At 33.6% G+C, this 24782-nt stretch overlaps 1 protein-coding gene across 1 annotated transcript; it reads left to right on the plus strand.

Annotated features, from left to right (window-relative positions):
- Positions 1–49: 49 nt before the first annotated feature.
- LOC125053015 (atrial natriuretic peptide-converting enzyme) lies at positions 50–24646 on the plus strand. The gene is made up of 12 exons (XM_047654183.1): positions 50–226; positions 9921–10107; positions 11385–11592; positions 16719–16872; positions 17218–17475; positions 17907–18090; positions 18829–19044; positions 19234–19429; positions 19720–19895; positions 19972–20150; positions 21443–21808; positions 23900–24646. The coding sequence occupies exons 1-12, from the start codon at positions 167–169 to the stop codon at positions 24083–24085; spliced, it is 2370 nt and encodes a 789-aa protein (XP_047510139.1). The 5' UTR covers positions 50–166; the 3' UTR covers positions 24086–24646.
- The last annotated feature ends 136 nt before the right edge of the window (positions 24647–24782 follow it).

The raw sequence follows: 24782 nt of genomic DNA on the forward strand, positions 1-24782 counted from the left end.
CGAGTTATGGCGCTAACTAGAGAGAAAGTTAACTGTAGTGCGTACCCAATACGGCGCGGGAGTTCGCACAAAGCACCGGGCGGAGTCTCACGTCGGATCTGTTGCGTTATGCGCGACAATGTTTACATTTAGCGGGGTTTTAAAGTGCTTGTGATCTGTGAGTGAAATGACGTTTTCTGGTAATATGAAGAGCAAGCCGCGCGTGAAAGACACATGGGAGTCAGAGGTGAGTTCTATTGTTATGAAATTGTGTCGCGAAGCTTTCTATGGGGTGTCTAACACTTTTCCAAGAACAATAAGCACTTTCTCCTGTTTTTGTTAGGAAAAATATATTGCCAATCGATTTGATGTAAAAAGCTTTGAAACTCGTTTTGCAACGCGACTGACGCCAATGCGGAAGTTTCATGTAAAAAGTCGATTGATATAAGAGTGGTTTTAAATCATTTTAAACAAATAAGAACAGGACGTAAAAATGAGAGGTGATTATTTTTCCTTGTTGCAATGAAAATTATTACGTTAGCACACTACGAAAAAAAAAAAACAAATGCATATAAGCATAAAATTCGAGTTGCCTACAAGAGATCGTTTGTAGCGATAAGGCTGCCCGCGTCATATTTATTTCCATTTAAAATTACTTGTTATAATATGTATTCTATAAGAGTATTATTTATACTACCAAACAATAAGTAAAGTTTATGATTTGTTAAACATAAACTTTAAAGGAGGAGTGTTAAAAGTTTATCGCACTTATACTAGCAACCTTTTGTTTTTCGATAGATTTTTAAGATAAGATCGAGGTATCAGTACGTATCGCGCATTCTTTCGTGAGCAGGAAACTTAAAACTCGAACCTACTTGAGCCAGTCCTTGCACTAGTAAATACAGCCTCTCACTCATGCTATATCTATATACATAGTTATAACTTAAAGTATCTACTATAGACATGTATACTTTAACTATATATATACATTTAAAAAAAACAGTACTTATATAGTTTAAATTTCTTCTACTATCTTCTATATATACGTATTTAATCGTAATGAATTTTAGATAAGTAGGAAAATACTCCTACTATTGTTGATATATAATTTAAATATATTCTATTAAATTTATCTTTCATCGTGTAAATGCAACAGTTAATTGCAGTTACATATGTGAAGAAATTCAATAGCTATTCAAAATAGTAAGAATAATTATTGAGAATTTTTATATATACGTCAAATACCGAGTAAAATTTTACTGCGTAATAATTATGGTAGGTATTATGAATAGTTGTACTGTTTTGATATCTCTAATTGTTTTTCAATAGTAAATTATACAGATAGAACGTGTATTGATGTGTAACTCAGTTTATTAAATATTTAATATACTAGCTGGTTTGGTTCATAAGGGGTTAAATAGTATGATTAGGAGTTTAGTAACTCAACCTCAAAATAACGTCATTCTTATAGGTAACCAAGTACACTTAATAATTATATGAAATTAACTAGACATTGAACAGTAAATTGTAGAAGATTTAGTTTGTCTTTGTACTGGTAATACACAAGTAATAAATTTAAAAAAAAATGCTGAGTTAATTTTAAATGCATTTCTATTAGAAGTGGTTATATTTCTGATTTTACCCATTGTATTGTTAGTCCCCTTTTGAACTTTTAAATCTGTATTTTTCAAATTATAAATATAAAGGCTGTTAGAAAAAAAATTTATGAACAATGAGTGGTTATATTATTGTTACTAAATTATCTAGCTACAATTACTAAAAAATCCTTTTAACCGCCTTAAAAATACACTAAAATGTCGTTCAATTGTTACATTGCTACAGTAATCCCGACCAATTCTTTAAAAGCAATATCGTTTATAACAAAACAGATATCTTCGGGTAAGCTAACAAAGTTTAAAAACGACTTCGGCGAATTTAATTAAAACAATTTATCCACAAAATACCAGTTTATAAGTCCTTATACAGATGACCTTAACAATCTAAATAAAGGTCTAATACACCCATCAATGCTTTGTGCAATTTAAACAATAAATTGTCTTACGAAGCTCTTCATTTAAACCTACGCTTAACCTTCGAAATTGGAAGACAAATCTTCAAAGCTACATTAAATAAAGAGTATTAATTAGAGGTACGAAATTCCACATCTTAACTTATTTTCTACAAAATTAACCTAATATACAAGGAATCTAAACTGTCTTTGAACAATTGCTTTATAAAGCTCTGATAAATAAATAAACGTATTACTGTTTACTAGAGTCTGACTAATGAAAGAAGATAACGAAAAAGAGCGGCAAATAAAAAAAAATAGTAATAAATAGTATCCCTAAAAGTTTGATATATTTTGTGAATGAAACTTACTTGATTTTATTTTATTATTTTTTACATTGATAGTAACTGTAATTCTATGAAATTTAATACTATACGTACTAGTCTTTTATTATTGATACTTAAAATGACTAGCATTGCATGGAAAACTAAAACTATATTTATTATAAAACACAACTTTATTCGAAATAATCAAAATCCAAAAAATCTATAAAACAAACTTTAGGCTATTATACCTGTCAACTATTCGGAAAAAATATATAATAGAAATGAAAATGAGTAATTGTATGAAGTATCAAGATAATAAATCATTCTAACCTAAGAAATTCAATGACATTTTGTTTTGGCATCCGAAAGTTTTCAAATAATTCAATTATCTTCTTTCATTAGCCAGACCATCCTACTTCGTATGAAAAACGTAAGAGTCGTACTAAAGTCGAAAAACGACCCTTGTAGGTATAAATGAATCACTATCAGGGTGAGATTCAGAAACGAGACGTGAACCGTAATCTTACCCTCACTAGTAACTGTCTCCCGTCATCCAAGATGTTTTTGACATTACCCTAGGCGTACAAACGCATGGGCTGAGCAAGGGTGTAAAGAATCTCACACAGAATTTCGATGGGAGTTGCTTATTCGCTGCACAAAACGTGCCGTGCCCGCTGGTAATAAAGTGTACTTGGTCGATTTCCCGCTAATTCGGTAAATCACATAGGTAAGTGTGTCAGTAGATGTTAACGGCCATGTCCACGCAGCCGTGATTTCGATCCGGGTCGACGAGCTGCCACTGACCACAACGGACTCGGACTTATTTGCTTCTGTCTTAAGTGAATCATAAGAGTTAGATTCCGTTAAACTGGTTAATTTAAAAGTAGGATAAAAAGTAATAAAAATAATTATTTTTTTGCTGTGTCGGTATGGGTCTGCACGTAACACAGCCAAATTTTGCGTCGTTCGCGCACGTAATTTTATTAGGAAAAACAAAACTATTATTCCACTTATTTGCCACTATACACTATATGCGATTCACGATATTACTGGATTAGTCTTATTCATTAACGTACTATAAACTTCGATTAGATGAAGAATGGTTTTTTCATGTTCATATAACTGTACGATTCTGCTTTTGTAATTTTCCTCTGTATATTGTGCATTCAGTGTATTTTTTGTCTGAGAGTGTTTGTAGTGCCTGTTTCGTGATTATTTATTTTTCCTAATAGGCAAGTAGCCTTCTGTGCCTGACTGCTTGAGGATCAGGCTTGCTGGTTTTCTCACGATGTTTTCCTTCACCGCACGAGCGAGTGTTCAATGCTCTCATACATAGTCTAATGGTGCACAGCCGAGGTTCGAACCGACAACCTCAGGGATGAGAGGCGCAGGTTAAAAGTACTAGCCCAACACTATTCAACTTTAACAAAAATTAGAGGGCCAAAACAACATAATTGTAAGAACTTTTTGTAAATTTCGAACCGGAATAATTTAATTTCAAAGCACAATCTCCTCAAGGTAAATAAAGTTCACGGTCCAATATTCTTGCACATCACAAAACATGTTTAGTGCATTTATAATAAAATGGCGCAATTCATACGACTCGTCTGTAGTTATAGATTATCTATTCAGTATTCTCACTGCTCTTGCATGCTCTCAATAATCAAATGACCCTACGACACACATACAAACATATGTAATCTTAGTGATAAATGCACTTACACTTATATATCAAAATGTTATTCATTAGTTAGGTAATGTGTATTAGTTCCTACAAAATAAAGTTCTTTAAAGATTTGTACGAAGGATCTGCTGGAAAAAGCATGAATAAATCTGACGGAGAGATCTGGTACTCGTGCGCTTTAAAAAAACATGGTGGAGAATATCACCATTATTATTATTATTAAGCCGGTATGCAGTGATAGCGGAGCCTTGTCCGCAACTCAACCTGATACCCAATATAGTCAGTATTCAAATGTGAACAGCAATTTGTATTACAAAATCATTGGTCAAGAACCGCGATTGATATCTTATTTCAATCTCATTCATTGAAGAAATATTACCTCGGTCGCAATGGATCACAAAACTCGGCCAATCTGAATCGTGGAAATAAATATAATGAGAAAGTGTCGTAATCTAAATGAGACTAAGAATAGATTTTTCAATTTATTTTATAATACGTTTTACTTAAATTTTTAATAATCAATCTAGTGAGAGATTTAGATTAAAAATGCGTCTGTTAGCAAATTTACCTACTAAATTTCCTATTGTGTATCTTTATTATAAATATTAATTATCTTTATAATAAATGTTTTATACATTTTCTATGTATGTTTACTATGGTCCTAGTGACATTTTAGTGTGAGAGATTATGTCGCATTTACTTAATTTAGCGCTATTTAGGTTTTGATAGATTTCGGCGCTAATGATGGCTCCGAATAGATGAACCCAAATGCTTGCACTATGTTGAACAAACATCTTGTTTATAGTACATTCCTGTAGATACATCAGATAACTTCGTAAGATGAAACACGTTTTTTTAATTCATTAGTTATACTTTACGTAACCTATATGGGGTCAACGTGCTGGTGTGAACCCTTCTCGATAATCTGTATTTATAAGAATACAATAATTGCATTACATACGTTGACATGCTATCGCATGACATGATCCATTAATTAGTAAAATGATCTTTATAATTATCTAACAATTGCTTAGATAATTATAAAAGATCGTAAAATGTATCGCATTTGCATATGGCATGTATAAATTAAAATATTTTCACAGTAATTTTTTTTTTTTTCTAGTATTTTATTAATAAATTATAAAATATTAAATATTTAATTCTAATTTTTCACAGTTAATTAGTTCGTACATAATGGGCAAAAGACCCATCATGTCAAGTGATACCGTGAACACTCACAATGCCAGAAGGCTCGCAAGTACGTTGGCGGCATTTTAAATATTGATATGGTCTATCTTGAAGGACCGTCAGTCGAATTGGTGCGGGTACACTTCAGTGGGTAGCTGGTTCCACAAAGTGGTTGTTGCGCGGCAAAAAGTGCTAAGTTTAATTTCTTGGTTAAGGGAGCGTTCAAGTATTACGTAACGAATTTTGGGGGGGGGGGACCTTTTTGTAAAACGTTACGATGCGGGGCGGGAATTGAATTACGCGTTATTGTTAATATTATTTTCGACTTTCCAGTACTTTACACCTCATAATGGTAATTTTTAGGTGTAAAGAGTCGTAAACGTTTTACTATACTTGGGTACAGAAAAACGTTACGGCGCGTTAAATGGGGCGGGGGGGTCAATAATCTAAAAATTTTGCGTAACGTAATACTTGAACGCTCCCTAAAATATGTGAAAAAATGCATATGACTTCAAGCAATTTCATTTAAAATGAGTTAGGAAACTCGATTATGGAACTGACAATTAATGTCTTAGCAAGCTCTAACTGTGTGTTCCAAATGCATTTTATCCCCCAGAAACGAACCCATAACCTCTAGACTAACCTTGTGTAATACAGAGATAAATTCAATAAAGCATGACTCATTTTAAAATTGAGAGATCGATATAAAAACCAGCATCTAACACGTAAATAATACGGAAATAAGAAAAATGATATACATCTATAGCTATTTATAAAAAGCCGGCAGTCTAACAATGGATTAAGTAAGAATAGCAGAAATGTATACTTTCACAACGTTCAATGTCTATATCTAGCTTTTAATTAAAACACAGTTAGTCAGCCAAATAAGGTTTTTTTTTTTATTTTAAAGATTGGCTATATTTGTTATTTATTATGTGTATCAAATTTAATATTAAAAGAAATGAAATACGTATTTTAAGACACAATTTTTCGTGATATTTCATGATAAAAATGTGAGCATATTTGGGTGTAAGTAGAAGCAGTAAGTGTCGTTCGTGTTGTGTATATTACTAAACCAAACGTATCAAAATTCTATGCGTGTTGCTATCAGAATCGCACCGGTGTCTACGAATACCTACCTGAGGAAACTTTTTAAAAGTATATGCTATGTATATATGCTTAGGCCGCGAGTGCGATGGTGGGATGGAGTTGTCAAGGACCTCAAAACAATGGGGGTTCGAAGTTGGACGCAAGAAGCAATTATTATTATTATTAATAATAGATCGCGAAACTTACTTGAGGAGGCTAAGGCCCACAAGGGTATATAGCGATTGATGATGATGATATATGCTAAGAGACGTAGCGTAAGAGACTTAGCGTCAAAAACGTAATGAGATACGTCTCGAGTCGAAAATATAACATACATTAATAACTTATATGTGCAAGTCTACCCAAGACTTTGCGACTGATATAATGTACCTAATGCTCACTTACGGGTACAACCTTGTTTTTTCTCCGACATAATCTAAATTCTAAAGAGTTTAACTTGTCTATGACCTTGTTTGAAACCAGGTACCTTTAAGCTTACTTAAAAATAGTTTAATACAGTTGTTTCAATTCATATTTTTTAGTTACTAGGCATTTAAGTGATACTGACTTTTATGAAGAGTAAGTAAGTAGTAGGTTCTTAATTTCTTAATACCCGAATCGAACATATCAAGTAGATTCATAGCTTTTCGAATATTGGAAATAATTTAGATTTTGTTTATTTGTTATTGGTTTGTGGACTCAGTTTCCGCACTAAGGGTGAGATCTATAGTGCGCACTTGGACTTTGCTCAGACTTTACTTACGAAAAACACTAAGGTTAAACTATGATTTAGTATATTTATAGACATTTTAACGGTGAGATTAAGCTAAGCTCAAGCTAAGACAGAAATTGATGTTTCATTTCATGCAATACCTTCTTTATTATCCTTTAAAAAAGTAAAGAATGGTTATAGTTAAGTCTGAGCAAAGTCTAAGTGCGCTCTATAGATCTCACCCTTAGACTCTCAATAGGTCTGTTGTGCGTAAAGTCCTGCCTAACTTAGCCAGCCTCACTCCTTCCAAAAGGACACAAGTCTCTTGGGTGCTGCGCAGGCTTCACGAAGCGATCTCACTGTTCCGAGGATTTCTGCACGTTGTTTAACCACAGCCTCGCATTTCAGGATTACGTGGGTGACTGATTCCTCTGCGCTGAAACAGCCTCTGCACATGGGGCTGTCTGTCGCGCCTAGGCCAGGGTTTAGTAGGGAGACTATGACCCGTAATTGTCACTATCATTGTTTTGAGATAAGTTCTGTTTAGGTTTAGAAGTCGCTTTGTCAATTGCGGGTTAACTGCTGGCAGAGCCCTTTTGACTGCAGTCCGCGCTTTGCGACCATCGTTGATGTTGGAGTTCTGCAGATCTGTGGCGAATCCAGGTTCGCACTTGCGAGAAGGGCAAGGGAAGGAGCGGATACGGGCCAGCAGGCATCATTCCGGTGCCTCTCCTCGCAAGTTCGTTGGCAGCATCATTGCCGAGAGATCCACTATGTCCCTTTATCCACTGTAGGGTAACTCTGTTTGTGAAATAATTTCGATTACTACTTACATAACATTCCATATACACACGTATCTCTTATTAATAATGCCAGTGAAACTATTAAACAATGCCATGTATGATGTAAGGCATCAAAAGAAATCATATAAGGATTGACTACTCACAAGAAAGATCTCTTCAATATTCGTCAAACTATATACAGTCGCTTTCAATTTTTAAACTCAAATGAGGTCATGTTACTAATTTGTGTCTTCAGTCAAATAATACAGGTGTAACGAATTTCTTGCGGTTGAAAGTGAGGGCGTTCGCATTATTCGCTACGGAGAACTCAATAAAAGTTGACTTACGGTAAATAAGCGCGAAGCACGAATCAATTATATTTTCATACTATCGATTTTATTTTGTTTCTTAGAATCTTAACTAAGAATTTAACGGTTAGAAGTTTTAGATTCCGTTTTTATATATAGCTTTACTGAACTATTCAAATGCGTATATATAGTAGATTTGGGTTTTCAAGTTCATCAAACTCGACTTAACACACGTACAGTGAAGGATAACATCGTGAGTAAACCGGTATGTATGTCTTAGGTCCAAAAGTCGACGTCGTCAGGCACAGAAGGCTGATGACCTACTTGCCTATTAGAAAAAACAAATGAACACAAGAGATTCAGAAATCTGAGGCCTAAACCTAAAAGGTTGTAGCGCCTCACATCGAAATCAATATCTTGGAGTAGTGTTTTCATATTTAGATAATTCTTTCATTTGCTTGTTATAAATAAGACGTATTTGGTTAAATTAAAACAAATGCGGAATGTTGGCCTATAGGCTATGTTGCCGCAACAGAACCAATTTCAGCACCTGGCATTTGCAAATGGCAGCTAATCTGCTTTTATATTAAAAGGGTTTGGTATTCAACGGAATAAACGTAATGAAAATATTATGATGTTAAATAATTATATTTTATGACCACCATACAAATTTATGGCGATTCGATGAAAATATAACGTAATAAAGTTTTTTTTCTTCATATTTCATGCGATTTAATTTAAAAATTACGCTCTTAATTAACGTCGTGAAATATTTAACTGTGTCATTAGTTACTTGGGACAGTTTCATTCTTACGTATTATGTTAAGTAACACTCATAATTGCTTTAGTTGCAATTTTGTGAGCATAATATTTTTTATTTTGTTTTCGAAATAATTAAGCTTCCTATTATGTAAAGCGACTTCTTTCAGACGCTTTTGTTCTTACAAAATAGGTCCGTATAGCAGGTATAGCTATATATACTCATGAGGTCTCGGAGATAAATCCCGGGTGGCGCTGGAAAATATAACACACCATTGGGTGTGCTGGAACTCGAACTATGTTTCGGATGACGAAAACCTGTCGAACTTGTGCCTAATTTCGCGACACTGCGATGTTGTTGAACATCCCAAGTACCAATTGTACCAAGGCCTAATCGTGTTACATTATAACTAGACCAACGTCGATCAAACTACGACATTACAATATTTTTTTCAACTAGAAACAAATAAGTCCGTACTTGTTAAGTTTGAGTTTTATTTTTACGTATACTCTGTGCATGATGATCCCATAATTTAGATAATCTTTGACGTTTATATGTCATCATGATGTCTTGTTTGCGTGTTTTTTAATTATTTATCTGCATAAAAGACATCAACGAACAAGCTGAAGATTACTGCAGATTATTATTTTATGCTATCCAATGTCAAACATGTTTGTTTAAACACACCAAAACTTGTTTAAATAAGAACACGATTTCCGATTCTAATATTTTAGTAGTATATGAGTCAATCTCCTTATTGTGAAAGTTGTACCCTAAAACCTCCTTGCAAAACGAGTTTTTATTAATAAAAATTACAATTTTATTACGGATCATTAAATGAGAGTGAAAAGCATGTATACTTAGTTCAATTATTTCTTGAGAAATTACTTTCTACGATCATTACAAGCTTTACAATTATTGATTTAAAATAAAGATCTGTCCCACCGTTTCTCGACATTACTCATGATACTGAAAAATGTTTTTATCCACTTACGATTATTAATACATAAGTTAAATAAAAAACTGCATTACATTAGACCTTTTATGTTAGTTTTCTAAGAATAATTTTCACTTTCTATTCCAGCTCGGTTATGGGTGGTCACGTAATGGCCAGCGGCGATGTAGGCACCGGCCAGAATCCACGATGTCTGTTAGTAGCGATATTAGGTTTACTCGTCGCAAATTGAGCCGACCTTGCAGAGGATGCTGTGCGGCCATCGCTGCCCTACTTGTGTTATTGTTACTCGCCGCTGTCGCCGTCTACCTCGGACGTATGTATTTCAATATGATAGTTACGTTTATATTTATTTCCAACACAGTATTAACAATATTCATAAGCTACAAAGATAAACATTTAGAAAATTAAAACAAATTTAAAAAGTTTGTTCCCTGTGGCAGTGTACCTTTAATGCTGGCAGCATTTCCTCGCTGTATTGCGATACTTATTCGTTGACCGAGGAAAGCACCAGCACTGGGGTTTTCGGTTCTATCTACCAGGCGCCAACTTAAATCTGTAACTAGTGCCTGTGCACTTGAAACCCACGGCCCAAGAGTCTCTACTCCAAAGTAAACAAAATCAATAATTCCATATTAAAACACGTAATTATAGCAGGTGACATATTTTAACATCCGTACTCAAAGTTTAATAATAAACAGTTACTTAAAGCATAGTAAATATTGCAATTACTTCACCTTAGAGCTACTTGAAAATTAAAGATTTTTAATAATTATAAATCAGTAATCAGACATTCAATTTCGTAGCAAAGTTGCACCGTTCTTTGTATATGGAATTCTTCATTGATCTATTAAAAGTAATAATTTTCAGTCAATTTAGTACCTAAGTACATAGTTTTACTTAATAACTAAATCTAACTGCACCATTTTAAATGAAGTTTCAGTTCAAGAGAAGAACTTTTATCTCTTTTTATAACAGTATGAACCCAATTTTTTACACAGAGACAAGAGAACAAGAACTTTATTAAAAAGATAGCAATTCGACTGATCGAATAATATTTAGGTCTGAGCGATTAGCAATTACATGAACTAATTTTTCTATACCAGCTTTAAAAAATCCTTGAATGTTTTTTATTAAATGAGGCAATTACTCGTTTAAATATGTTATGTTCATATATTTGGAAGTACATTCTTATCTCCAAATCAGTGAGATAGTTCAGTATTTTCTCAGACCGTACGACATTTAAGTTACGCCCGTCACCGCAGGAAAAGGCCAAGCGATCGGCCTTGCATTCGCTACAACAAGTGAATCGATATACTTTGTTCGATGAACCTATTCAATCATTATAATAAAAACGGGTTTTGTTGCTAAAATGGCCTAGTTACCGCAGATTTAAGATATTTCGACCATCTTAAGCTTTTTTTTTAAATCTAACTCACGCTGCGCACACAACATTTTGACAATTAACGTTTTAATTCATAAATTTAGTCAAAACCTTTGAATGTATCCATTTTTTGAGTTACTAATAAAGAATTAACATCCAATAGTGTGGATGTATTTGAATAAGTTAATATTTTGAGTATTTTATTACAGATATGTACCTTTTTGGAGACCCTTTGAACCGGCAAGCGTTCAAGGGATCGTTTATAGTATCTTCCTGGAGTTCAAAAGAGGATTTATCAATGAATTTAGCTGACAATAGCACTCGAGAATCAGAGTTACAGCAAATATTATCTGATGTGTACAGCCGGTCTGAGCTACGATCATGCTTTGTGGGTGCGGACATATTGGCGTTAGATGAGTGAGTTTAAATTGTTGTATTTATTTATTTGAAAAAGCTTTACTAACGAAACACTTACAGAGAACATACGACATTTAAAATATACAATATATGTATGCAGCAATTACAAATGTGCACAACATTTAAAGGGAAACTTTACAAAGATAAAAGAGATATTAAATAATAAAAATAAACGATAATAAACTAGATATAAAAAAATATATATATAAATTATTACTTTTATATTTCTGTTTGTTTGAATCAGTACATCGATGTCATAATATCTTCGGGTAATGAAGTAACATGAAAATTATGATTGTTTTGGCTTATTTGTGTACGTGCGGAATGCGGATAATTATTACCAAGCCTCGTAAAGAAGAATAATAGAAGAAAAAAATCTCGCAATTTCAACATCACCTATTGTCACTGAAAAAAGATTTTTTTTCAAGGATTTTTAATATTTTCTATAATAAAATCTAAAGCTACTAAGTAGGCTTTATGATTAGTTGTGTTACGCATTGCACAGAGCTTCCAGAGAAGCACCAGCTAATTTGTTTTTAAATTCAAAAGCAGCACGTTCTATAATAAGCTTAATAGCTTAACTAGGAACTGACTGAATATTATCAACAAGTTTGTATGATATAACTTTAAGTCGACTCGATTCATGGTCATGGTAAACTACTTTCAATATTACACAAAGAAAATGCATCTTGCCGTAGGGTGAACCAGCTCGCAAACACTAATTATATCTTACCGCATACGAATATTATGAATTCAATGTGAAAAAGAAAAAAAATTGTCCCGTTACTGACGTCATGTCTTTCGTTTATTTACCTTCACATCTTAACCGATAAATATTACAAATTTTAATATGCAGTCAATCACTTCAAGGTTCATAACATTTTTGTCATACAGCACGCTTAAAGCTATATTAGACCAGTGCAGATAGCCTTTAAAATAAATAAAAAGTGAAAAAAGCTGAAATTTTGACGTCAGAATTTTCGATTCAAAATTAGGGTGTTTTTTCGATATTAATTAATTATAAATATAATTAATTAAAAATAAGGTGAAAAAATTAATATTTTTAATCAAATAAATTACAGTATATTTGGGACATAATAAGGAAAGTTTTCACCAAATTTCGTATAAAAACATAAATTTTTGTAAAAGATAGAAATAAAAAACCAAAAAGTTGGTTTTTTGAATTTTTCACATAAATTTTGAGGTTATGTGAAAAATGTGTGAATACAAAAGTTGTAGATCTTTTTATGACCTACAACTTTGCCATTTAGTTTTCTTCGATAGGACTTTTAGTTTTGCGGGAAATCGAGATAAACCGTTTTTTACCCTTAAAACTACCCCCCCTACCCCTTCCCGACCTCAGATCGACCGTAATTTATTTTTCCTTTCATTTTGATCATATTCCCCTGCTTTTCTAATGGGTTTCATCCTACTGTAATTTTTTTTGGTTTCAAAAATTATCGGCACTGGTCTATATTACAACGATTTATTAATAAATATGTAGGCCCATAGAGTCCATTACTATATCAAGATAACAAATAATTTGGTTATTGGTTTGTGGACTCAGATTCCGCACTTAGACTCTCAATAGGTCCGTCGTGCGTAAAGTCCTGGCTAACTAAGCCAGCCTAACTGCATCCAAAAGCACAGAAGCCACCTGGGTGCTACGCAGCTTCACGAAGCGACCTCACTGTTCCGAGGATTTCTGCACGTTGTTTAGCCACAGCCTCGCATTCCAGGACTACGTGGGTGTCTGATTTCTCTGCGCTGAAACAGCCTCTGCACATGGGGCTGTCTGTCGCGCCTAGGACAAAAAGATGTTTATTAAGGAGAAAATTGTACCTATAGATTACATAATTAAGAAATAGATTGTTTTGCAATATGTAACAAGGCATAATAGCAGACAATAAGTCACGACGGTAAACAACTTTACGGAATCAATGCCATTTAAGTTTGATTTTTACAAAGGCATAATGTACCTAGTTTGGTAGTAAAAAATGATTTATTTGAGTATTCTTGCAATTTGTTGGCCACAAACTAAATAGATAAACGGGCGATAGGGGTCGTAGAAATATAATACTAGTTTCTTTTAATGTATAGTTTAAATTTACATACAAATTTAGCCACAGTCCAGAATGGATTGAAGATTTAACCCTGGTAATTGGAGAGTCGGCTAAATATGTTCACAGAATTATGGATAATATACATAAAATATTTTATTGTATTAATTATACTGATGAATGGAATGATAGATGTAAACACATATTACATTTAGAATAGTCATCTGTGTTCAAGTATTCCTGGCGCCTGATGATTCAATGGAGTAATGGTGCATAACGGAAATGCATTAAAATGCAATTCGTCTCACTATTACTGTAATTGTCGATTAGTGTTTTGTATTTCCGAACTGTGGAATATTAAGGCTAAAAAAGATTCATCAGATTTGCTTTACGCGTTTTGTGGAAGGCGTAATTTTTGTATAAAAGCTTAAAGCTTCTCCGATAATAATTATGTTACCGAAATTTACTCTATGATATCCGTGTTAACTTAATAAAAAAGAAGTAATTAAAGCTGTTTGGGTATACCGTAAACATGCCGCATGTTTAAACAGTTATGTATGTGCACTGTATATTATGTATATGTGTGTCAAAAATGGCGACACTGGTACAAAATTCTACTTATTTTTTTTACCTTATTTATTCTGGTTAAAATACATAGATATAACAAATTATTGATGGGTAACTAAAGCGCCATAAGTGGTATAAAACTAGGCTAAATTTTCAGCAGTATGGGAAAGTTCTCGGTTTTACTTTTTCTAGAAATAACCCTAAAACAATTTATTTTCACTAGGTCATGAAAGTGGCCAGTAGTAAATTCAAAATTTCTATTAGCTCGTAGAGTTCCATGTGTTTTAGGAAATATGACCTCAGTAAAATAAATCATGCGCAAGTATCGCACGTACGAACATGGTAATTTAAATTAGAGAAAGTTAGCTTTCACGAATTGAGATGGAGCGTGTTGCAGGGCCATTAGGTACCGAATACATGAATGCTATATTGATCTCGTTTGATCTTGAGATCAGATATGATTTATGACATTTTAAAAATGGAATCTGTAATCAATAATTTCTATTATATGCTTCAAGCTCTTACAAATTACCTATCTGCTACTGATTTTACGTAATTGGAACTAAATTCGTTTTGAATTGTTTTTGGACATAGATTGCATAAGCAATATGATTATTTTTAGAAAGTCTCCTTCAACATACAGTTACAATAAATAATACATAATTCTATTGTAAAATATAAACTTTGTGCTAAATATAGTTGCGTAGAATTTTGATTAAATGCAGTCTGCGACCTTCCTCTGTACTAGATATATATTTATGTGTATCAAAATGATTTTCTTACTTAAACAGTTAAAGCTGTATTCGTTTTTATCACTATACATTTTATCTACGACATATTCGGGTATATACGATAAACTTTCTCACACAAAAATGCCCTCTCCTCTCCCCAGATCTTGAAAAGCATTTAGAGAAAAAAGCCCACAACTCTCCGGATCCTACACCAAAACCTATTATGATCAATTCAACATTAAGCCATTTCAGGCTCTTGTATTCACAATAATACGATACGAGGAATATGCCTATTGTTTTAACGGCACAGTTATTTAAAAACCGGATATTATTTTCGTTTTGTTTTACTTAAAATACGTGCACACGTTCTACTTAAAAATTTAGCTCGTTTTTAGTATTCTTCACGTACAATTCCGCAATCAGTGAATCAGGCCACCGAAAGAAAGGGCTAACCTTGAATGCGGCTTAAACACGAATTGCATAGAAAGTACAGAGCTTAGAAATACGCATAAAACTTTCTCGATTCAATCAATAATTCAATGTGTCATACTAGTTGCCATATCTCATGGAATAATAACCCATATATTACCTGTACTGTACATGCATAATGAATATTATGTCTTACCCATACCTCATGAGGTGTTATTGGAGATAAAAATGGGGTATGTACAATAATAAAATAAGCTTTTAATGCTGTTTAACTTAAATGCTAAATATAAAGTAAATATGCCTAAAGTAATATAATAGCCTCTATCACTCAGCAGTTTACAGCTTGTCCTTCGAAGGTCTCCTCTAAATTTTTTACAAACTTGGCGTTCTCCAGCATTGCGAATCCACGTTGGACCTTTTTTTAAACGTCTTCCTACCGTGTTATCTGCCTGCGTCTGTTTCTTTTTTCGAATATAATAGATCAAATTATTTTCTTTAATTCTTATTGAATATACACGTATGAAATGTTAAAAAAAATGGTAGATCTAAATTTACTTTTACTAACAGTTCCCAAATTAAAGACGAAGAGCGGGTGAGACGAGCTAGCTAGAAACACGACTACGAGATACTGCTAATACGAAGTGTGTACTAGTGGTAGTGCGTTTTAGCCCCAACAGTGCTTTTCTATAATATATCGTAATCTTGTGGTGAAAGAAGGAAATCGGCATGTCTTAAGTTTAAAAATCGATGACGCATGCCATGCACCAACTCGCAGTTTTTGTGTTGTTTTTACATTGAAACATTGAAATATATAAAAAGATTTAAAACATAATAATTTAATTGACTTCAAATAACATTTACTAAGTAATATCGTACAATATATATCGTTTATTAAAACCGAAACATAACAATCAAATATACAGTATTTACAATTTTCTTACATAGTAGATAATAATAAATCTAATTAAAAATTAATAAAAAAAAACTTAAAAGAAGTTTAAAAAGTTTGGTCCCAGTGGAGTACCTTAAGTACTTAAGTACATTAGCTGCTGCATGCAGCGAGGAAAGCTGGCAGCATTTCCTCGCTGCGTTGCGATACTTATTCGTTGAGCGAGAAAAGCACCAGCTCTGGGGTCACCGGCACTATCTACCAGGCGCCAACTTAAATCTTTAATAAGCGCCTCTGCACTTGAACCCCACGACCCAAAAGCGACTACCCCAAAGGGAACAAAATCGTAGTTGGAGGAAAGCGGTTGCAGTTGCATTTTCACTTTTTACTAGATATGTATTATGTGTAACATAGTTTAACTTAATAATATAAGTGTCTTTTTAATTTTAGTGCAGATGAAGGAACTCGAGTCCACTTTGAGGTGTCATTTGAGCCGATTTTTACAGCGGTTAGTACACCTGCGGTCATCGACGTTATGGCACAGGCTCTACTTACACCTTACTTCACTGGCCTGGGTGCAGTTCCTGATACATTACATATAGAAGTAGGTAACTTGACTATAAATTGTTTATGTGTATATAATGTGCAAGACATCAATCAAAATAACATTAGTGAGAACGTTGGTATTAATGAGTTTGTTACTATATCGACTTAATAGTTTTTTTTTATTTTTTTGCCTGGATAAGATCGCAATACACGTGACGATAAAAATGTATTTTGTCAACAGACAAAAGCAATTTTTTTTTAATTAAAACGTGCTTGTCGTATTTCTGTATACCTTTTAAAGAAAAGTAGTCAAATATTAAAAAAAATTACGAAGAAAACTGCAATTTGGTGTTGACACAGAACCACAGCATATAATCTAAAATTTCTATTATTTCTATTCTAGGAAAGCTCGGTGATATCATCCGAAGCGCTCAAAGAAAGTGAAACCACAACAACCGAGGCGGCAACAACTGAGACCTTATTAGAAGTGGAAGAGGAGTTGCGAGAGTGTTCACAATTGGCGTTATCACTTTGCTCGCATTTACCATACAACATAACAACCTATCCAAATCTAGTCGGTCACGCGTCCAAGGACGTTTTGTTGCGTGACCTCGTTGCATTCAGGGAACTATTAGATGCGGAGTGTTCTTATCTTGCGCAGGTTAGATATAATATACGTTTAGTAGTACACTACTAAATAATATTTAAAAAAAAATAGTATTTAAAATACTAGTAATTGGAGTAATCCAACTATACTTCTGCTCCAAGTGTACTTCATTATTTAAAATGGGGATATGTAATGTACACATGCAATAGCGAAGTAATGAGGGGGCAGTTTTTTTGCCCAACAGAATCAATCAGAAACGTTTGAAAGAAATGTAATGAAAATCTTTATTACCTATTCATGGTAAAACAATAGGCTAATAAGGACTTACATTTTTTTGGAATAGAATAGGAGAACAAACGACCTTGCGATTCACAACTGCGGCCCATAGACAGACCTTGAATATTAATGTTGCATATACTACAAAACTCACCAAGTATTTATTTAATTTTCTACGTATAAATATAAGGTTTATGAAATATTTTCAGGACTTTGTATGCCAAATGCTACAGCCTCGATGTGAGGAGAGACACTTAGTCTACCCGTGTCGCGCATATTGTCGCGCCTTCCACGCGGGTTGCGGCGAACGGCTCCCCGACCGTTTGCGACCACATTTTGACTGTTCTCGCTTTCCTGACTACCACGGCCCAGGCTCGTGTGCGCCTGAACCAGGTATGTTGTTAACCAATTTATAATTTGCTTGTATGTAATCAAAAAAAAATCACTTATTGGATAACAGAAGCAATTTAAAGCTGACCCGGCAAAAGTTGTTTTGCCACGTATATTATTTCTAAGAAACATTATTTTAGTCTAATAAAAAAAACTATCTACTACATATAATAAAAAATATGGGTTGATTGTAGAGGGGTGAAAATTAGGGGTTGTAGGTATTTTTGTATGTTGTATCATAAAAAAAATAAAAATAAAAACTTTTGTCTAAAAAATATAAATGAAAATTTTGGGGTGGACCACCCTTAAAATTTAGGGGTTTGAAAGATAGATAGTAGCCGATTCTCAGACTTACTTAATATGCATAAAAAATTCATAAGAATCGGTTGAGCGGTTTCTGAGGAATATGGGAACGAACATTGTGACACGAGAATTTTATATATTAGATGTAAAAATTACACGACAGACTTACCCGCCTACATTTAGTAATTTCTCATGTTTTTCAAAGTCAATTTTTCCATTTTACTTACCGTGAATGAGCATAGGTTAATCTAACCGTTCTAAATGTAAAGTAGACTTAGTGGCAGATCTAAATGACAAATGACGTAATAGTTATTAATAGCGTCTTCCGAGTCTTCCGATTTAATGTAAAAAATAGCCTACGTTCGAAAAATGCTAGGCTAGACAAGTTTTATATTACATTTTGAAATACCATTATTATACTTTTTTGTTTATAATTAGATTGTCGCGGAGGCCTGCAGCGGCTTGCTCTATCAAGACGTGCGTGCGACGGAATACCAGATTGCACGGATGCTGCTGATGAACGCAGTTGTTCTCACTGCGCAGCCGCCGGTACCGACAGCATTCGATGTGCGCTCAATGCTAGGTGCCTACCACCACATTTGCGCTGCGATGGTACACCTGATTGCGCTGACGGTAGCGATGAAACTGGATGTTGTAAGAACCTTTTACTATATTAAAATATAACTTTTTGTTTATTAATAGTTTAACTTTTGTACCCCATACAACACATTTCGCACCCAATTTCCCACAAAATTTCTTACGTGCCTTGATATAAAAGCAATTTTTATTTTGGTTTGCCAACGCTAACAGTATTTCAAATACTAATCGCCTCGTATTTTGTAGTGTGGGTATCTCGATCATTAGCCGCTTGGAAAAGGGAGAATGGCGAGACAACAATGGGAGCGGTAAGAACTCGGGTCGGTTACGCCGTGTGGGCAGAAAGGGGACGATTCGGAAAGATCTGTGCTACGCCGTATGAGAATGACAAAAAAGCCCTAATGAGCGTCGCAACATCATTATGCACTGCCCTTACTTACAAGTAAGTATGTATATTATATAATAAGATGACTCAGTAGGTCAAGGATGAAGGACAACAAAATTAACTACACTTTAGAAGCTTTGCGAAGGGTGACAACGACTGCATTAGTTCTTCCAGTAATTTTATAATAAAACCTCATAAACTTGTTGTCTTAAAAACTAAACCCATGTCCTTCCTAAAGCATTAAAAACGCCATCTTATCTACGCAGAAAGTAGTTACGCAATAACCTTAACCGATACTAAATAAAATATAGTGGAAGGGTAAATAATCACCAACTTCTCTTCATCAGATCAGCAATTACTGCTGAAGCTGTCCCTGATGCCGAAGGGGATTCTGAAGACGATCTGGATAATAATAACAAACCGGAGTACGTGGAAATAGTCAACCCTGCTGCAGCTGAAATTTCATTTATCAAAACTGAGTGCCCAGAGAGAAAAGTCATAAAAATTGTCTGTGACCAATTAGGTGAGTAAAAAAAAACCAATTTTATTTAAACAAAGTAGTTATTGAACAAAATATAATTCATACGCATGTATTTTAGAATGTGGTGTACCATCAGCGCGAGGATTAAATGCAGTTAAAGGAGTTGAGGGTTTATCAAGATCAGCGCATCCTGGCGACTGGCCGTGGCATGCCGCACTACTTAGGTCCCACGTTCATGCCTGTGATGCTGTCCTTGTACATTCATTATGGCTTATTACTACTGCGTCTTGTTTTCAGGTCAGTCTTAAATCCAATAACAGACCCGACAACTACTTGTTTATAAAAAAAAAAGTGCGTGCGTACAAAGTACACATGTCAGAAGTGAAACTTCTTTGGCAAACTAAATTTTAACTCTGGTTCATATTTATTCAATTCTAAAACTTTAGATTTCCGAGACTTAGACTGAGGGAAAAGGGAAGATATGTTAGGAATTTAATGAATTTCTTCGATAATAAAAACACGTGACTATTTAATTTTCAACAATTCGCCATTTGAGATTTCAATAAATTATTTTGCATCACTACATAGTATAAAACAAAGTCGCTTTCTCTGTCCCTATTTCCCTTTGTATGCTTAAATCTTTGAAACTACATAACGGATTTTGATGCGGTTTTTTTAAAAGATAGAGTGATTCAAGAGGAAGGTTTATATGTATAATAACATCCATTAAATAGTGGAGAAGTACTGTTATTTTTGAGGTTTCTAATGTGATGTCGTAAATAATTACATTTTTTCCGCTTACATTGCAAACGCAGGCTGAACCCTACGAGTTTTATCAAAATAATGTACTAAGTATTGTACACATTGAAAAGGTCTACAGAAAAGTCCATGATGGTATATGTCTATCTCTTATGGATAACCCACAATAACTTTTTTTTGTCATTTACTTTTTACGACAAATAATGGCTAATTTTCGAAGCGATTTTAACCAATACAGCATTAATCCTTAACCAATTAAATACCTTGAATACATTGTTCATTTAATATAGATCTATATGGCCCTTTACACCGTATGATTTAAGTGAATATTTTCGAAGATATAACAGATTTAAAAATTGCGGGATGTAGCGTTTTTCTGTAGTGTATTTAGTATCAGCATTGCACCCGTGCGAAGCCGGGGCGGGTCGCTAGTAAAATATAAAATACTAATACATATTTCATAAATTCTCTCTACGAAAATTTAATTTTAAAAATAGAATTTCTACGAGTATAAGGTAATTCACCCTTCTCACTCTCTCTCAATCGGTCTCAATCGCCCTCTCCCTTTTCTTCGACAAAACGCTGCACATCTTCGTGTCGTCAAATTTTACCCTCATGCGCCTAAAGAAGTTTCACTTCAAAAATTTATTAGAAAAGAGATATAATCGAGATATTTCTCGGAAATAAATATAAAAAGAAAATAAATATGAGTTTCCGATTAATTACTTAAACCTACAATCAATCCATTTCATTACTAAAAAAGTACAATTATAAGAGACTTGAGTCTTGACCCTACCCTTTACATTTGAAATAATAAAGAATAATTTCAGGGACAACCAAAGGCTGAGTGGACAGCAAGATTAGGAACTGTGCGCATTCAGAGCACGTCACCATGGCAACAAGAACGACGAATTGTTGGGATGATTCGTTCACCAGTTGAAGGCAGTATGTTGGCGTTGGTTCGACTAGAAGAACCTGTGGAAATGACTGACTTTGTCAGACCAGCTTGTTTACCCGAAAACGGTTTCCACGCACACAATCAAAGTGTTTGTAACACTCTCGGTTGGACAAGAAATAGAGACCAATTACAAAGAGTGCATGTTGTAACAACTTCTATGAATACTTGCGAAAATGTTAGCATAGCTACTGGAAATGGAATTTGTGCTGAGCCGCTGTACGATCAAGATGATTGCGATGTGAGTAATTTATAAATGTAATTTACTAACGAATAGCAAATATACCTACTAGACGATAATAACGTTATACCGATAATAACACTAGTCTGAAATAAACTTTTCCTAAATACAGATTTTTCTTCTTTCCAATAACGACAACTCTCTGTAACTAGCCCGGTCATTTTAGACAATTGAAATAAAGAAAATTCCGACAAAGCCAAATTTTCGTAGAGACCTTAGGTTTACCACAAGGAATAAAGTGTCAAAAGTCCCCATCAGTCCCATGTGAGCTTAGCGACTTATTCGGGGTCCAAGGTCAAAATTTTAGTTTTTTGGATTTTTCTCGAAAACGGTAAGTTTTATCGAAAAGTACCTCAGAGCACAGTTGTAGATCTTAAAATTCTCTATAAAAATGGTCCCTATGATTTTTTCTCTAAGACGCACTATTTCCCAGATATTGCGCTTGTAAGAATCACGTTCTACATAATATGCACACATTTCCTCACCACCTGTGAGGTAGTGTACTCGGCGCGTTTTTTTTAACGTGGTATCCCCGGTAGGCCTATTTCACGAACCTTTCTGACGATATTTTCAGGAACAATAATTATTTAATAGTATGAAGATTATTGATATGGGTTATTGAGTTTAACTGTCGTTCAAACTTTTTTTTATTACTTTAATCTGACTCATACTCTTCATATTCAACTTCAACAATCATGTTTTCTTCAATTTCTTCTTGTTCTTCTTCTTCTCTTTCCTGTTGATAAGCGCTTAGAAATTGTTCAAATGAAGATGAATCAGTTGTCTCTTCATCAAAATCACATGAATATTCCTCTCTTGTATTTAATTGAACATTTGAGCAAGAGACACCTTGGCAATTGGTACACGCTGGAGAACACTGCAAGCCTACTTTTTTACAGCCACATTTGGCACTACAACCTTTCTTGCAATTGCAAAAAATAGTGTTAAGAAGTTTTTCTGGAGCAGGGGGCAGTAAAGTTCGAATCGGTTCCAAAGTATTATTTATCAATTTCCAACCCCAGTCTTCAGGGTTCAGTTCATTGCCTTGCCATGTCTGAACTTGATAGTATACTCGAAACAAATGTTGACTAGCAGATGCCGATGTTGGAGGAAGACAAGATAGCTGTACTTGCTTTTTGTTTCGTGTATTTTTTACAAATGTTAAATATCTGTACGTATCTATACAATCAATCTTTTTTGGAGCTCCATAAACCGCAAGAAGAAACCGAATTCCTTTAGTAATTAGTATTTGAGGTGAAGATTTAATTTCTGTAAATACTTTTGCGCAGTCAATCAAATCATTTTTTTCAAATAATTTTAATACTGAATTTTTGCCCCTTCTAAACATTGCAGACGTAGTATCGCATCCGGTCATCGCATGTAAAAATAAAATAAAGTTTTGGCATTTTGGATAAGCTGATAAACTTTTAGAAGAATATATTTCTGTCCGTTGCTGCGCCTTCCCAGGTTATACTAATAATGTATACATAAAAGAGACACGAGTAGGCATTTTTGCTTGCTTGAGTACCTAAATATGTATATACGTGGCATATGTGGAATATGATTCTTACAAGCGCAATATCTGGGAAATAGTGAGTCTTAGAGAAAAAATCATAGGGACCATTTTTTTAGAGAATTTTAAGATCTACAACTGTGCTCTGAGGTACTTTTCGATAAAACTTACCGTTTTCGAGAAAAATCCAAAAAACCTAAAATTTTGACCTTTGACCCCGAATAAGTCGCTAAGCTCACATGGGACTGATGGGGACTTTTGACACTTTATTCCTTGTGGTAAACCTAAGGTCTCTACGAAAATTTGGCTTTGTCGGAATTTTCTTTATTTGATCACTATTTTTATGTCTAAAATGACCGGGCTAAACGTCAAAATAAGCACAGTCCCTTGAGCGTTTTGAGTTGAGTTTACACTGTAATTTATTTGGATGCCTTTAAAAGCTCGCGAAACGTCAAGAATTTTGATCACGTGATAGATAAAACGCATTAAATATAAAACATATACTACATATATAATACATACAGAAAACTATATTTCTATTGTATCAGTACGTAAGTTTATAATATTCATATTTACAGGAAGAGGAGTATGCCGGGAGTTCAATGATGTGTTTTGATGAGAAATCTAAACATTGGTCGCTGTTAGGTGTGAGTAGTTGGCGAATTGCCTGCTCGAAAATTGGTTTAGGAAGACCCAGAATTTATGATGCTGTTACATCACATGTTGATTGGATTCAGAAGACTATATTAAACTCTTCCAGATGACCTATTACCTGAATTTACTTGTGATTAAGACTGCTTTAGGAAATATTAATATATTTCAGAATCATAATTTATGATCATAAAATGAATTAAAATAGTTTTTAAAACAAATCAAATCAGTTAAAAATACATTTGTACAATGAGAGAAAAATATTAAATTACTTTAATAATTGCATAATGTATATTATACATTTTTCTAGTTGTTATTTAATAATCTTTATAATACTGACATAGAAGTCTTAGATTAGTTTTTGCAATATCCGTTAATTTATGTATAAGGTTGTTATAATTTTTAATATTGATAAAATTGAGTATTAAAACCATGAAGCCATGATATAAATATTAAATTTAAAATTATCTTTTGTTAGAATAATAAGTATTGAATTGTTTAAAAGAAGATGAATTTTTTAATAGTTTGTAATTTTATATCTTAAAATTACTTATTTAGAGATACAAAACAATTGAAAAAATCACTTCAAGTTTAATAAGGTGTATCATAGCAATTTAATTACAAGTGTAAATATTTTTTACCAAATTTAAAAAATAAAAACTTGTTTACTTGTTTATTTGTGTTGTATATCTTAATAATTATAAATTACCTGCCATTGCCACACAAACAATATAATTAATTTTATTTGTGATATATAATTTAATGGGTTCAAATATCCTTAATAGTTCTGGTCTCACATTTTGGTAGTTG

This window comes from Pieris napi, chromosome 10 (assembly GCF_905475465.1).
Source record: "Pieris napi chromosome 10, ilPieNapi1.2, whole genome shotgun sequence".
Classification (NCBI taxonomy): domain Eukaryota; kingdom Metazoa; phylum Arthropoda; class Insecta; order Lepidoptera; family Pieridae; genus Pieris; species Pieris napi.